The sequence below is a fragment of the Arachis hypogaea genome, chromosome 12 (genome assembly GCF_003086295.3).
Source record: "Arachis hypogaea cultivar Tifrunner chromosome 12, arahy.Tifrunner.gnm2.J5K5, whole genome shotgun sequence".
NCBI lineage: Eukaryota > Viridiplantae > Streptophyta > Magnoliopsida > Fabales > Fabaceae > Arachis > Arachis hypogaea.
Window position 1 is genome coordinate 51,238,576 of NC_092047.1, and position 15,705 is coordinate 51,254,280.

At 36.0% G+C, this 15,705-nt stretch overlaps 1 protein-coding gene and 1 pseudogene across 1 annotated transcript; one reads left to right on the forward strand and one right to left on the reverse strand.

Annotated features, from left to right (window-relative positions):
* Positions 1–3,034: 3,034 nt before the first annotated feature.
* On the reverse strand, positions 3,035–3,793 carry LOC112730028 (uncharacterized; annotated as a pseudogene).
* A 227-nt stretch (positions 3,794–4,020) lies between these two features.
* Positions 4,021–14,559, forward strand: LOC112727381 (uncharacterized). The gene is made up of 14 exons (XM_025777110.3): positions 4,021–4,824; positions 4,949–5,038; positions 5,569–5,631; positions 6,467–6,553; positions 6,692–6,823; positions 6,949–7,106; positions 7,405–7,639; positions 7,806–7,916; positions 8,180–9,238; positions 9,373–9,633; positions 9,957–10,142; positions 10,651–11,805; positions 12,185–12,532; positions 13,795–14,559. Exons 1-14 carry the CDS (start codon positions 4,420–4,422, stop codon positions 14,218–14,220), a joined length of 4,716 nt encoding a protein of 1,571 aa, XP_025632895.1. The 5' UTR covers positions 4,021–4,419; the 3' UTR covers positions 14,221–14,559.
* Positions 14,560–15,705: the final 1,146 nt, after the last annotated feature.

A 15,705-nucleotide genomic window follows, 5' to 3' on the forward strand; every position in this document is an offset into this window, starting at 1 on the left:
TGGTTTCTTTTTCAGGAACCGTAGACGGTGGAAATATCCAAGTTTTAGAGGAGTTTCTATCAAAATTTTTCAAAAGATTTTGAATAAAGGTGATTGAAAAAATTTGTAATTAGTGTTATATATTGTTTTTAATTTTTATTTTGGTTTTTCACATTTACAAAAAGTGCCAAAATAATGACAACATGCTAGCTATAAGATTCAAGAATATTTTGATATATAGATAATACTAATCTATGTAAAACTTTTAACTTGCGGTTGAACTTATAAAATTAACTTTAATGTTATTTTGCTTTAAAATAATCTTAGTTAAAATGGAAGATGTTTGAATTATCTATGTTATTATATATTATATAAATGTTGATTTGTTCAGTAAAATAGTTAATATATCAATTAATGTGTAATTTTATATTAAGGTAAATTATAATTTTTGTCCCTAACGTTTTCAAAATTTTTCAAAACTATCCCTAAGATTTAATTTGATTCAATTTTATCCTTAACGTTTCAATAAGTTTCAATTTTATCCCTATCGTCGATTTTTTAAACCTTCAATAATTAGTCAATTATTTTCTTCTAATTTTACCCTTAATCAAAATCCTAATTTTAACCCAATATACTCAAAAATTTTAATTTAACCCCAAACTTCTTCAATCTCACCTCCATCAACTCATCCTTTTCTTCTCCCACCATCATTACCTCCCTTCTACCATCATTGGCGGTGCCACAACAACAGGGACCCCGACGTTGCAAGGACCTCACCTGACCACTTACACAACTAGACACAAACCTCATCGTGCTTCTCCCATTCCCTCTACCTTAACTCCCAATTCCAGACCAAGCGGCCACCAGTTCAATAGCCTGTGGCCTCCATTTCCATCTTATGGTCTCTAGTGATATCTTTAACTGGTCCCAATAATCTCAATTACTCTCTAATATAATTTTTTCATTCTAACATACACTAATCCCAATTCATCAATTTTGCACCACAACCACAATAACAACTACATCATCATGGGTGTTAAGGGTTTTGTAGAAGGAGGCATAGCTTCAATTGTTACAAGTTGTTCAACCCACCCACTCGACCTCATCAAGGTCCGCATGCAACTTCAAGGTGAGTCCAATCCAACCTCTATACCTTCCCTCCGACCCGCACTTACCTTCTAAACCGGATCCTAATCCATCCACGTCTCACCACCTCCGCAAATCACCCAACCTCTTCGCATCGGATTTGTAATCGTTGGCATTAAACTTGTCCAGCAAGAAGGCCTCATCACTGCTCTCTTTTCTGGTGTTTTCACCACCGTCCTCTGTTAGACACTCTAGTCTACCACTCATGTAGGACTATACTCTATGACCTCCTCAAGCAGAAGTGGTTCGTCCCTTGCCTGTTCCCAGCAGCGCCACCACCATTCCTCTCTCAGGCAAGATCGAGGGAGGGCAACATCGCCATGGTGAGGATGCAGGCCGATGGTTGTTGTGGTAACCTAGCTGTTGTTGTGGCGCTGCCAATGATGGTAGAGGGGAGGTGATGATGGTGAGAGAAGAGAAGGATGAGATGATGGAGGATGATATTGAACGGATTTGGGGTTAAATTAAAATTTTTGAATGAATTGGGATTAAAATTAGGATTTTGTTTAAGGATAAAATTAGAAAAAAATAATTGATTAATTATTAGTTGTTTAAAAAATTGACAATAGGGATAAAATTGAAATTAAACTTATTGAAATGTTAAGAATAAAATTGAATCAAATTAAACGTTAGAGGTAATTTTGAAAAATTTCGAAAACTTTAGGGACAAAAAGCATATTTTACCCTTTATATTAAAAAATTGTTACAAAATGAATGTCATTTTTTGTAACTAAGGAAATAAAAAATATTATAAAATCAAGTTATATTTTGTTACAAAATTTTATGATAAGAAAAATTATATTGTTACGAAAAAGATTTCACAAGTCAAAATTTGTTACCGCTTTTGTAACATATTAAAATTTTTGTATTAAAAAAATTGTTGTAAAGTATTATTTTGTATTGTACCAATTTTATTTTTTGTTACAAAAATTTTTTGTAACGAAACATATAACAACAACTCTATAATAATTTTTTTTGCTACAAAATCTTTTCGTAACAGAATTAATATTTTTTGTAATAATTTTTTTGTTACAAATATTTTTTTTTGTAGTATATAATTAAGAGTATTTTACTTATATGTCATTAAAAAACTAATTGAATATGTACCATAAAAAATTATAGTATTGAAGGATAAAACTAAAATTTATTTCAAAGTTAAAAATAAAGTTTATTTAATTAAAATTTAAAGATCGGTACATTAGAGATAAAAATATATAATTTATACTTTATTATTTACGTATCATGTTCTTTTTTCTTCTAAAAGTTTATTTATTAATCATATATAATACAAACATTCAACGATGAGTAAAAATCTTAAATTCATAATACAATTTATTCCGTTGAAATTCACTTTAATTTTGTAATTCTTTTAAGTGTAATATATGGTTTTTATTTTTATCGTTTTTGTCTTATTTAAATTTTAACCTTTTTAAAATCGTTTTAATGTTGTCCTATTATTAAAGAGTTAAATAGAATAATTTAAATGTTAGGATAATTTTAAATCTTATCTCAAATATTGAAAACAAAAATGATATTTTATTTATTATAATTGATTTATTTCGATTGAATATAGTTAAATTAGTCGAATTGCACAATTAATAAATTAGTAATTAGAAGGATTTAATAATTGATTTAATTTTTAAAACCTTGAGAAGGACGGACTCGAAATTAAAAGCTATTATTAGCCGGACCATTAGTAAGCAGGACTAGAGGATTGGTTCGAGTAACTCCCGGTTCAGTGTGAGTCTCTGACTTGGGAATTTGGGAAAATAGATCTTCTCAATTTTTTTAACAATTGAGAAAGTAAAATGTGATATGTCACTATTAGTTTTATGGCTTTGTCTTAGGTGGAGAAAGTATATTCAGGTTTTTGGTGGTCTTAAAAAAAATTATAAAATAAAATAGTAAATTACATAAATGCCCTCATCTTCTTCCTCTTCTCCCATCTTCTTCTTCTTACATTTTTTCTTCCGTAGCCACCGCCGCCACCACCGTTTCTGTTGTATCCACCTTCATGACGGCCCCACCTCCGTATCCACCACCACCGCCGCCGCGGCTAAATCTGCCACCACCATATCTACCACCGCCTCCACTTCTGAAGCCACCTCCACCGCCTCCGCCACCTCCACAGAATTGAGCCTCGTTGACAGTGATGTTACGGCCGTCAAGGTTGGAGTCGTTCATGCCATCAATCGCATTCCTCATGGCTTGCTCAGAGATCAGAGAACAGATCAGAGATTAGAGAAATCACATATTACAGATCAAATGGATAGCAGTAACAAATCTAAATCCGAATCAGTGTTCATATCCCGATTGATAATGCTTGCAATAAACGGACCTTCGATTCAACGATTTCTCCGTAGGCAGACAAGGCTTTCTCTAGAACTTCGTTATCGGTGGCCCATGCAAGCCCACCAACGAAGCACCGGAACTCAACATCTGCGGCAGCCATTAAAATATCTAGATATGATGACAGCGGCTCGGTGACGACAAGACGCGGATGAACGACGGCGAGGACGGCGCACACAGAAACAATCTGAGAAGATGACGACGACGACGGTGGCTCCTCGAGGCGGCTCCTCATGGCGGTCGTGCTCTTCCTTTTAGCGAATCATCGACAAGAGGGAATGATGGAAAAAAGATAAAAAAAAAAGACAAAAATATAATTTTAAAATAGAAGTATTTATAAAAATATTTAAACATATATAAAATTATTATATTATTAATAAAAGTTTTAAATCTAAACTATTAATTCAAAAATTTAATGACCATGATTTATAGAGAATTTTAGACCATAAAAATTTTAAAAATACTTTTCTCACCAAAAAAAGCTCCTAATTTTATAAATAAGATAAAAAATAAATATAAAAAAATAATAATAAAAAGTTAATAATCACACTTTATTCTCAAATTTTTTTTTAACAGAGTATCATTCCCGGGTATTTGGGGTTTGCTTAATTGCTTCCTTCTTCATACTTGATACTTCATAGGTTTTGCGGATTTGCTCAGCCTAAACCCTCTAACTCATAATCTGCCTTCGGCCTCTTCCCAGCCTCCCTTCGCCGGTGACAGAGAGTGGGACACCCTTCAACCTTCCACCCTTCTCAGCTCCAGCCTTCATCGCAGCTTCGCTGCTCCGTGTGCCTTCTCTCACTCTCACTCGAGGGAGCCAACAATAACCCACCTTGTAGCTCTTTTCTGCTTCCCTTTGCTCCCTTTCGCACCTTTTTTACCACAGCATTACCATTTACTTTAAATCCCATTAACAAAACACACATAACCCTAGTGGTACTGATGACGAGGGTCTACGGAACCGGCATATATGATTTCCGGCGGCACAGGGTGGCAGAGTACCCTGTGGAATCGAAGGCAGTGGACTCGAACCAGAAGCCCGGAGGCGGTGGCGTGCCAAGCACAATTACGCTGTCAGAGATCCAGCGCGACAGGCTCACGAAGATTGCGGAGGCGAGTTGGTTGAAGACGGGCGAACCCAAGAAAAAGCCCTTCGATCCTGAGCTGGTTCGCAATATATACGAGACGGAGCTGTTGGTGGGAGATGGGCACAAGCCCGTTCCTCTGCAGAGGGTAATGATTCTCGAGGTTAGCCAGTACCTCGAGAACTACCTCTGGCCTAATTTCGACCCTCAAAACACCTCCTTTGAGCACGTCATGTCCATCATCCTCATGGTCAACGAAAAGGTATTACTATCTCACCTGATTTTTAGTTCTAAGCTGCTTCATGAGAATAGTCAGCATCCAATTATGCTCCGAAGCAGTATATTTTCATGTCAGTCTTAAACATTGGAACATGTGTGGCTTACAGTTCCGAGAAAACGTGGCGGCTTGGGTTTGTTTCTATGAAAGGAAGGATGTTTTCGAAGGCTTTCTTGAGAGGGTTCTTCACCTAAAGGAGGTACTATATCTTGTGTGCATTATTTATAGACTTATAGTGGCCTTTTTACTTCTAATTTTATGCCCTTGTTACTATTTATTTGGGTTTGAGAGGGAGGGAGTGATTCAGTTCTGCTCTTGTGAATGGATGATATATTATTACAACATAAACTGAGAACATCGTTTTGGTTGGCCATTATCATGATGTTCAAAATATGTTAGACTTTCTGTTTGGCATTTAATATAGGGTTGGAAATTTTATTCAAGGGAACAAATTAGTGTGAGGGAAGGGGAGCCTTGGACACCGGCTGAGTCGTCCTTGTGTGACTTCAAGGTCGTGGAGGCAGTCATTGATATCTAATTATTAGGTTAGACTGTCTACATTATACTCTGCGGCTCTTTCACAGACCTTGTGTTAACGCGGGATGCTTGTGCACTGGGCTACCTTTCTTTAAAACAGATTAGTGGGAGGGTAGCATTTGAGTAAACAATCCTATTTCTATATATGTTGTGCCGTTTTATTTAATCTCATATATCCCTATTTGACTGCAGGGAAGAGATCTTTGTATAGCAGAGAAGACAAATTACTTGGTTTTCATGATAAATGCCTTTCAGGTATATTGGCAGAGCACTTCATCATTTACATAGGCTACGTTTGGATACTGTATTTGAGACAAAAATATTGAGATAGGAGGCATAGAAACTTGTTTGGTTGAAGGGACAGTGACAAATTGTCTCTGAGAAAATTCATGTATTTTCTGTACTTTTTGAAAGTGAGGACAGAATATCCCTGTACCCGTCTCCATCCCTATCTCTGTATTTCTGTCTCAAAAATAATATCCTTGCTTACATAGTTGGTACCAAAATCTATTTTATCATCAAAGGCTTCCCTGTTGTTGTTGAACTATTATTGTCTTGTTCCCCTTTTGCAATTTAGCTTTTAAAAGCTTTTTCTTTGGGTTTTACTTTGTGGGGGTGTTTTGGTGGGAGGTGGCAGGTGGGTTTGCTTTACCATGGTGGTGGTGGTGATGGTGAAAACTATCATCACAGAGGATGCTTTACTGTGCTTGTTTCAAATAGTGAATGTCAGTTTTTTTTTCTTGGTCCGTTGAAAATACGCCAAATGTACCACCAAAGCAAATAACTAATTTGTAAATATAAAGTCACCAATTCCTACACCAGAACATGTATTATATCATTCTTATAGTGCATTTAGAATTTGGCCTCTTTTTTATGATTGTCAGTTGGTACTGTAAAAAGATTTGACTAGGCAAGTACAACGTAGGAATATAATGTACTTCAAATTCCATTAATGAATTGAAGGTAGCCAACAAGACTTTAGGGATGTTCATTTTATACAAATAGGGCCTTAGGTAGCTGTTATGTATATGAATGATTCCCCTATACTGAGGACAAACATTGTTGTCGACTTCATGACTGTTTATTGCAGAGTTTAGAAGATGAGGTTGTTAGCAAGATAGTCTTGAGACTAGCAAGTTTGAAATCCTGGTACAGTTTGTCTTATGGTCGGTTTCAGGTAAGATCAAAACTATTGATCAGTTTATTTGTTGATTTACTCTTACTTTTTGTTACTCATATTCATTAATTTTTCTTCCCTTTGGTTAATGTTAAATAATATTTTTTACATGCTGGGCCTTGGTCTTTACCCATGTAGATGGAGCTTTGTCTTAATCCGGGTTTGATCAAGAAATGGAAAAGGATGATAAGGAGGGAACCTGTGAAGGGAGATCCATCAACTACAGTTGAAGTGATGTTCTTGAGAAACCTAATAGAAGAATTTCTGGAGGTTTGCAAAATTTTTGAGCCACATCAAGTCCCAACTACATTTATAATGTTCTCCCTTGCAAAAAGAGTAATTTTTTGGTCAAAATTGTTAAGCTAACTCCCCCCCCCCCTTTTTTTTTTCTTCAGATACTGGATTCACAGGTCTTTTCCCAGAGACATTTATCTGGTGAAGATGAGCTTATTGATGATGGTGGTTTGGGGCTTGGTAATGATGCTTGTGTACTGTATTGTGAGAGGTTTATGGAATTTCTTATTGACCTCTTGAGTCAATTGCCTACACGGAGGTGTGTGGCTATGATTATCTGGATGCTCTCTCATTCAAGCATCAGTTATTTATTTCAACTTTTCATTTTCCAAACTTAGATTTTTGTTTTACTAGCTATAGCGGGGTCATTATATTACGTGCACAACTTAAATTTTGTCTGGCGAGTTTGGTTGAATTCTGAAAGGATTTGATTTTGATAGACATGAAGTGAGGAAATGCTTCACAGCAGCGTCATTTTCATATGTACCCTTGCAGAACGTCTTCTGCTTTCCCAATAGGCCAATAAATCAATTACCCTCTTCTCATTTAAATTGTAGGTACCTGAGGCCGCTTGTGGCTGATGTAGCCGTAGTTGCCAAATGCCATTTGAGTGCACTCTATAGGCATGAGAAGGGGAAACTTTTTGCACAGTTAGTCGATTTATTACAATTCTATGAAGGGTTTGAAATCAATGATCACACTGGCACACAGTTAACAGATCATGAAGTTCTTGAATCTCATTATAGTTGTATGCAATCATTCCAGTTACTCGCATTTAAAAAGATTGACAAGGTATGTTTAAATGTAACTTTGTCTATATGAACATAATCTAATTAAAATTTTCCTTGTTGCATTTTTTGTGATATGATATGAATCTTCATTCTTCCTCTCCACCTAATACTTGTTTGTTGGCATTAGCGGACTTAACACCTAATTTCTTTCTCTTATGTGGTTGTAGCTGTGGGAGCTTGCTTTGAGTAACATCGGTTCAATCCACAAGCGTGCAGATCTATCCAAGAAATTGTCTGTCCTTCTTCCTGAGGAATTAAGGGATTTGGTTTGCTGTAAGGTATGATTAATACACAATATTTTTCTACTCATTTCTCTAGTCTTAGAATTTTAATTGTTCTCTGCACTATAATATGAGGGAGAAGTGATACTTTGTTAATGAGGTGTTACTCTGTAGCTTTTAAGTCTTATACGTTATAATAGTGGCTTATTCCTTCTGTTAATTAGTTTCTGAAATATCTTCTGTAATAATTCATGTAACTGTGAACCAAACCATGGATTAACACCGCAACCTTCAACTTGTGGCATTGTTTCCTTATGCAGCTCAAACTGGTTTCTAAGGAAGATCCCTGGTCAGAGCGGGTTGATTTTCTTATAGAAGTAATGGTGTCCTTTTTTGAGAAGCAACAATCTCAAAAGGAAGCCATCAATGCTCTTCCTCTATACCCAAATGAGCAGATTATGTGGGATGAAAGTGTTGTACCAAGCATAAATTATTCTGGAGAAGGTTGTTTGGCATTGCCAAAACTTAACTTACAGTTCTTAACACTTCATGATTATCTTCTTCGAAATTTTAATCTCTTCCGACTTGAATCAACATATGAGATACGTGAGGATATTCAGGAAGCCATTCCACACCTTCTTGCATATATTAACAGTGAAGGAGAAACTGCTTTTCGTGGTTGGTCAAGAATGGGGGTGCCAATTAAGGAATTCAAGATAATTGAAGTGAAACAACCAAACATAGGTGAGGTCAAGCCTTCATCTGTGACAGCGGAAGTTACTTATAGCATTTCAAGCTACAGAGCACAGGTTAGATCAGAATGGGATTCATTGAAAGAACATGACGTATTGTTTTTACTATGTATTCGCCCCTCGTTTGAACCGCTTAGTACGGAAGAAGAAGCCAAAGCTAGTGTGCCACAAAAACTTGGTCTACAATATGTTCGAGGATGTGAAATTATCGAGATTCGTGATGAAGAAGGAACCCTTATGAATGATTTTTCTGGAAGGATTAAAAGGGATGAATGGAAGCCACCAAAGGGGGATCTCAGAACAGTTACTGTGGCTTTGGATACTGCTCAATACCACATGGATGTCAGTAATATTGCAGAGAAAGGGGCAGAAGATGTTTATGGTACATTTAATGTGTTAATGAGAAGAAAGCCAAAAGAAAACAATTTTAAAGCCATCTTAGAATCAATAAGGGATTTAATGAATGAATACTGCATTGTTCCTAAGTGGTTGGAGAATATATTTCTTGGTTACGGTGATCCTTCGGCTGCACAGTGGACTAAGATGCCTGATCTGCTGGAAACAGTAGATTTCAAAGATACTTTTTTAGATGCTGATCACTTGAAGGAATGTTTTGCGGATTATGAGGTTGGTATTATTTCATTTTCAGATTTGTAGAGATTATTTTGTATGGATATGACTGATATCTGTCATTAGGAGTGATAGTATGGGATTAAGTTGTTGATGTGACTTTTGTCTTAACTTTTTCTTGGGTCTTTCAGGTTTCATTCACTAATCCCAATGGGACAGAATGCACGAATCCAAGGCCTCCTTTTAAGATCATGATTCCCCGAACACTCAAAGCAACTGCCAGTTCTCTTCACAGGAGTGCAACATCTGTTGGTGGACCAAACAGTATCAATGTGGATGATGATAATCATCTGAAAGAAACACTTATTGTTGAGACTTATACACCCCCGGACCCTGGTCCTTATCCTCAAGATCAGCCAAAACAGAATTCAGTTAGATTTACACCCACACAGGTGCGCTCAGCTCTTACAATATTTTGATGTTGTTGGTTCTAGAGGAATGTCCATGTTAATGGAGTAAGCAAGCAAATAGCATAAGAGATTTACACCCTGAATAGCTCTTACATATTTACTAGGCCTTTGTACTAAATTTATTATGGAATGACATTATGCTTGTAATTTCTTGTTGATGATCTGTTGATCATTGTAAGGAGTTTCCTACAGGATAGCTTTGTTGTACTCTTGGGCCATTCCTTAGATGTAATTGTTGTTGTTGTTGTTGTTGTTGTTGTTGTTTGTAGATACTGATGATAATGCTATGGAATATTCTTTAACAGGTTGAAGCAATTATCTCTGGCATTCAACCTGGCCTGACTATGGTTGTAGGGCCGCCTGGTACAGGAAAAACTGATACAGCTGTGCAAATTCTGAATGTTTTATATCATAATTGTCCTTCTCAGAGAACCTTAATAATTACTCATTCAAATCAGGCTCTAAATGATCTGTTTGAGAAGATAATGCTGGTAGGATGTCACATTTCTATTCCCTTATTTATGTTAAATATTTTATTAGTGCGATATGTCTTAGTAAAATCCATAGGTATTTGCTATTTATTAGTCTTTGGCTGAAAAAGACTGCTAGAATTTTCTGAAGAACATCGTCTTTGTACAACATTTGGTCATACTTGTGTGGTATAACTTTTGGTTTATATTTGAATTTTGTTTTGCTCCACTTGTCATGTCATGATGCATGTTATAGCATTATTATGTGGTATTAGAAACCTGACATAATTCCATAAATCACAAGCAATATAATGTTTCAACCAATTTTAAAAATTTTGGAGAGTGAACACATTTTTTTTATTTTTAAAACGTTTGATTCATGTAGTCCATCCTACCCACTGGAGCAAGGCTGATTGATGTTTACGATGGTCTTTGTGGTTACCCTAGCTTAATGCCATCAAGTTTTCTATATATTCTTGCCTTCTATATAGAAGTTTGATGTATTCCATTTTACTTATTTTTGATTTAGAGAGATGTTCCTGCACGGTATCTCCTTCGACTTGGTCAAGGAGAACAAGAGCTGGCAACTGATCTTGATTTCAGCCGTCAAGGACGTGTTAATGCAATGCTTGTTAGACGGTTAGAATTGCTGAGTGAAGTCGAGAGGCTAGCAAGGTCTCTTCAACTTCCGGAGGATGTGGGTTACACATGTGAAACTGCTGGATACTTTTGGTTGCTTCATGTCTATTCACGCTGGGAGCAATTTCTTGCTGCTTGTGCTGAGAATAAAGATAAGCAAAGCTTTGTTAGAGATCGTTTTCCCTTCAAGGAGTTCTTCTCTGATGCTCCACATCCAGTATTTACTGGGGAATCTTTTGAGAAAGATATGAGGGCTGCTATGGGGTGCTTTCGTCATCTCAAGACGATGTTTCAAGAACTTGAAGAGTGTCGAGCATTTGAATTACTGAAGTCAACAGCTGATAGAGCTAATTACTTAATGACCAAACAAGCTAAAATTGTGGCCATGACTTGTACTCATGCAGCACTAAAGAGGAAGGATTTCCTTCAGTTAGGTTTTAAGTATGACAACTTGTTGATGGAAGAAAGTGCCCAAATTTTGGAAATTGAGACTTTCATTCCAATGTTACTTCAGAGGCAGGAAGATGGTCATGCACGGCTTAAACGCTGCATCTTAATTGGTGATCATCACCAGTTGCCTCCTGTTGTGAAGAATATGGCCTTCCAAAAGTACAGCCACATGGATCAGAGTCTATTTACTAGGTTTGTTCGTTTGGGTATTCCTTACATAGAGCTAAATGCCCAGGGAAGAGCCAGGCCAAGTATAGCTCAACTTTACAACTGGAGATACAGAGATTTGGGAGACCTTCCTTATGTAAAGGAGGCAGACATATTCCATAAGGCAAATGCAGGATTTGCTTATGATTATCAGTTAGTGGATGTTCCAGATTACCTTGGTAAGGGTGAGACAACTCCATCCCCTTGGTTTTACCAAAATGAGGGAGAAGCAGAATATGTGGTCAGTGTCTATATATACATGCGTCTCTTAGGGTACCCTGCAAATAAGATATCAATTTTGACTACTTATAATGGCCAGAAACTTCTCATCCGTGATGTGATAAATAGAAGATGCATTCCATATGACTTCATTGGTCCACCAAGCAAGGTATGCTGCTCAGTGGTTGCTCATTAATTTCATATCATATAGTGGACAGAATTCCCCAGTGATTTATTTGATCTGATTTGTGAAGATTCTCCCTTTTCACTTTGGTTGAATTTTTTTTTTATAAAGATGCACTCACAAAGATTCACAAGAAGAAGAAATCTTCCTTGCAAAATATAATGTTTACAAATAATTTTATAAAAAAAGGTTTAAAAAAAATATATTGTTTGGAGGACAGAAAATAAGATGACTTTTCTAACAAGTCACGTAGACAAATTTAATTTTCTATAACGTTTGAGTAAACAAGGAGTCTGTGATACTGTAATTTTTGAAGGTTTTGGCATCAACCAGGTTTCATTGTTCTATTCTTGACTACTTTCAGGTTACCACAGTCGATAAATTTCAAGGTCAGCAAAATGATTTTATATTGCTATCCCTTGTGCGAACTCGATTCGTTGGTCATCTTCGTGATGTAAGAAGATTGGTGGTTGCCATGTCACGTGCTCGTCTTGGGTTATATGTGTTCTGCCGTCGTTCCCTTTTTGAGCAGTGTTATGAGCTGCAGCCTACGTTTCAGCTGCTTCTCAAGAGACCAGACCACCTTGCCCTTAATTTGAGTGAAATTACATCATATACCGAACGAAATGTTGAAGATCCCGGACCTAAACATCATATTCATCTTGTAAATAGCATTGAGGAGATGGGTAGTATCATAGAAAGGCTTTATCAGGTATGTCCAACATCTCACTATATGTATGTCAGTGATTTTATTATTATTATTATTATTAGATAGGAAACAAAATTCTTAGTTCGGTAGAAAAGATTTGAAAGAGAGAGGATAAGGTAATCTCATAAAAAAAGATTGCAAGAGATTGGGCCATCTAACAAGACAACCATTCTCTTCAAATCAAAAGACCGATTGCTGAACACCACAATATGGTTATTTAAGCTACTCTGACCTTATTCCGTCATCTATTTCTGATAAAATAAATTTGTCAAGCCAAATTGAAAGTTCAAGAGATAAGGGATTTAAAATATTCCTTCTTTAACATAAAAACAGAACACAAAGCTACCCATGCCCTCAACATTTAGGTAAACCTCATTGAAGGCATGGTTTACACTAGATAGAGACAAATGGCTAGTGTATGATTGTGTTTTGATTTTTGGACAGAAAAGGCAGGAAAGGGAAGGGGAAGGGTTTGAAATGTAAAATGGAGGAAGCTTTATATTTCAATACCTTCCTCCCTTCCTTACCACTGAAAAATTGACTGTTCCTCTGTTGGTCCTGGTGCTTTAGACATTGCCTACGTGTGAAACATACTCTCTATTTTCTTACCGTATGTTGTCCTTGTTACATTTTCAATGCTCTACCATCTATATTTGCCATGTCAGTAGTTTATGAGATTTTCATTTATCCAGAGCAACCTAGCTTTACTCTTTTATTTATTAGTAATCAAGTGTTGTCCCAATGCAGGGTTTGTATTTTTTTTTTCCGTCCCATTCTTGTAGTTGTGGCTTGAAGGAGTATAAAACCATGCATGCTAAGTCTAAAGTTCATTCTTGTAGTTGTGTTACAGACTGACACGATTAATGTGATATACCCTTCCTCTATATTTATTGCCAAATTTGATGGAAGTGATGTTTAAATAACCTGCATTAAAGACTTGTGTTCAACCAACTTGGGTTGGTCGAGTAGTTAGCTCATTCATCTGCCTAAGCAAGTGTCAGGATTCAAATCCCACCTCGTGTACGCGGCAACCTATTGGCCAGCGGCAAACCTTTAAATGGAGCTTTATCCGTAGCGGATTTGTCCTTGTGTTTGCTCTATTTGGAAGTTTCATTTGAGCTAGCGCATTTTCCTTTTTGTTCTCTGTGCATATTGTTCTTCCCATACTATCTCTTGTTTTATTAACAGATTCTGCTCTCTGCTGTTTTCCCTCAACTAAAAGACAATTTCTGAAATTGCTGAATTCACATTTTCTTCATCTCCAGGAACGGTTGAGACATCAGTTTGAGCAAAACAGGCCTTACTTTGGTCACATAGAACCAACAGTAGGCACAAATCAAGTGCAAAGCAGCCAGCAGACATCTCACACTGATATGCATGAACAGAATGAAAGTGAGGTGGTCACGATGGTTGATGGGAATGTGGCTGCAGATATGCAGCCTGAAAGCAATATGGATGCACCTGAACCATGCCAAAGTGAGGAAGAAACAATGTTCGATGGCCATCTGGCCCAAGAAGTGCCACCTGAAAGCAACATGAGCATCCCTGAATCTTGTATCGTTGAGGATGCTACAATGGCTGATGGTCATGCGGCCCAAAACATGTCACCCAAAAGCAACACGGATGATATTACAATGGTTGATGGCAGTGCTAGTGTTCAAAATGGGAGCTCAGCACCATTGGAGCCATAAAGATCAGGATCCAGGTTTTAGAGGTGCCACAAGGTATTTGAAAGAGCACTAGACTTGGCATCTTTTTCTGATCAGTGCAAATCCTTCGGTTGTGGGGAATTCCTTTGCCGAGATAAACCATTACCATTGATAAGCTGTATTAGATTATTAAATAGCAAATGAGGTTTTGGATTCTGTAATGATAAACGTCAGCTGGGGGGTATTTTGCATTAGCATGCTAGTCGTATTGTTGTTCATAGGATGGTTTCTTGGTGTTTGCGTACGACGAGGAAGTATTTATTTCGTCAAATTTTGACAGACAATGATGAATCTTCAATGTAGATTATTAACCTCTTTACATTTATCAGTGTAAGATGTATTATTATTTCCTGGGGATTTGAATCCTCTAGAGTTTGAATTTCACTTTAGAGAATAAAATGTGATCTCTCACTATTTATTTCATAGGTGGGACCAAGAATAAATATGAAAGAAACTATTTAAGGGTAGAAGATCATATTTTACTCTAAAGTAAAATTCAAACTTTAGAAGATCCAAATCCATTTCCTGGTGTAGCTACACACAATCTATGTATCTGAAATCACACGGGGTTGAAATCATGAGACCCGTATGGAGCTATATGGGGACCGGGGCATGCGAAGTGCATTTCGAAAGCAAAAAGAAGTTTAACTGTTTTAGACAGCCGTGTAAAATTTATAAGAGTTTAATATTTATACGTTAATAGTGTAAAATATTTTATCAAGTATATAAGATTTTTGGGAGTTACTAATTTTTAATATTTTTAGTTATTATTTGACTAATACAAATATTAAATTATTTTTAATAAATAAATTTTATTAATTTATGTATGTAAATTTTAAAAAATATAGACATAAACTATATTGATTTGTGTAAAATTTAATAAACATATTATATATTTTTTATATGTAAAATGTTTGTGTAAATTATTACTGATTAAATACAGGTTAAAAAATAATTATATATTGACATGTAGTTTTGCTTATTATATAATTGTGTTCTTTTTATTTTGGATAAATTTTCAAAAAGTCGGGCAACTCAAACCTGTAATTGTGATATAAGAGTTGTCATTCATTGTGTATAGTTGTAGATATGCTAGACGTGGCCCTCCAAAACTATCCCTTACAATATGTATAAATTTATTTTTGGAAGATAATACAAGTGTATTGGAATTAATGTCTAAATATAATTAAAAAATGAAATTATCATTTGTGTAGAATTTTTCAAACAAATAAATTTCATTCGCGGTGGAAGATAATATAAAAGGAATGGGGGGGAGGAGAGTGATGTGCGGAAAATCAGCATTGGAGTAACATTCTCAAATAAAAATGCTTTGATTTAATCGAGATCAACCAAGTTGTATAATCGTTTTTCATATTCACGCACACTTTTTTTTTTCCTCTTTCATACACTGCTACTTCTTCGTCTTTCTCTCTCTCTCTTTTTGTTTTTACTTTTCTCTTCTGTTAT

Excerpts from the sequence above, each read along its gene's own strand:
- LOC112727381 (XM_025777110.3), top strand. The coding sequence starts at position 4,420 with ATGACGAGGGTCTACGGAACCGGCATATATGATTTCCGGCGGCACAGG. Across the intron at positions 5,039-5,568 it reads GGGTTCTTCACCTAAAGGAG|GGAAGAGATCTTTGTATAGC; the intron begins GTACTATATCTT and ends ATTTGACTGCAG. Across the intron at positions 9,239-9,372 it reads AATGTTTTGCGGATTATGAG|GTTTCATTCACTAATCCCAA; the intron begins GTTGGTATTATT and ends TGGGTCTTTCAG.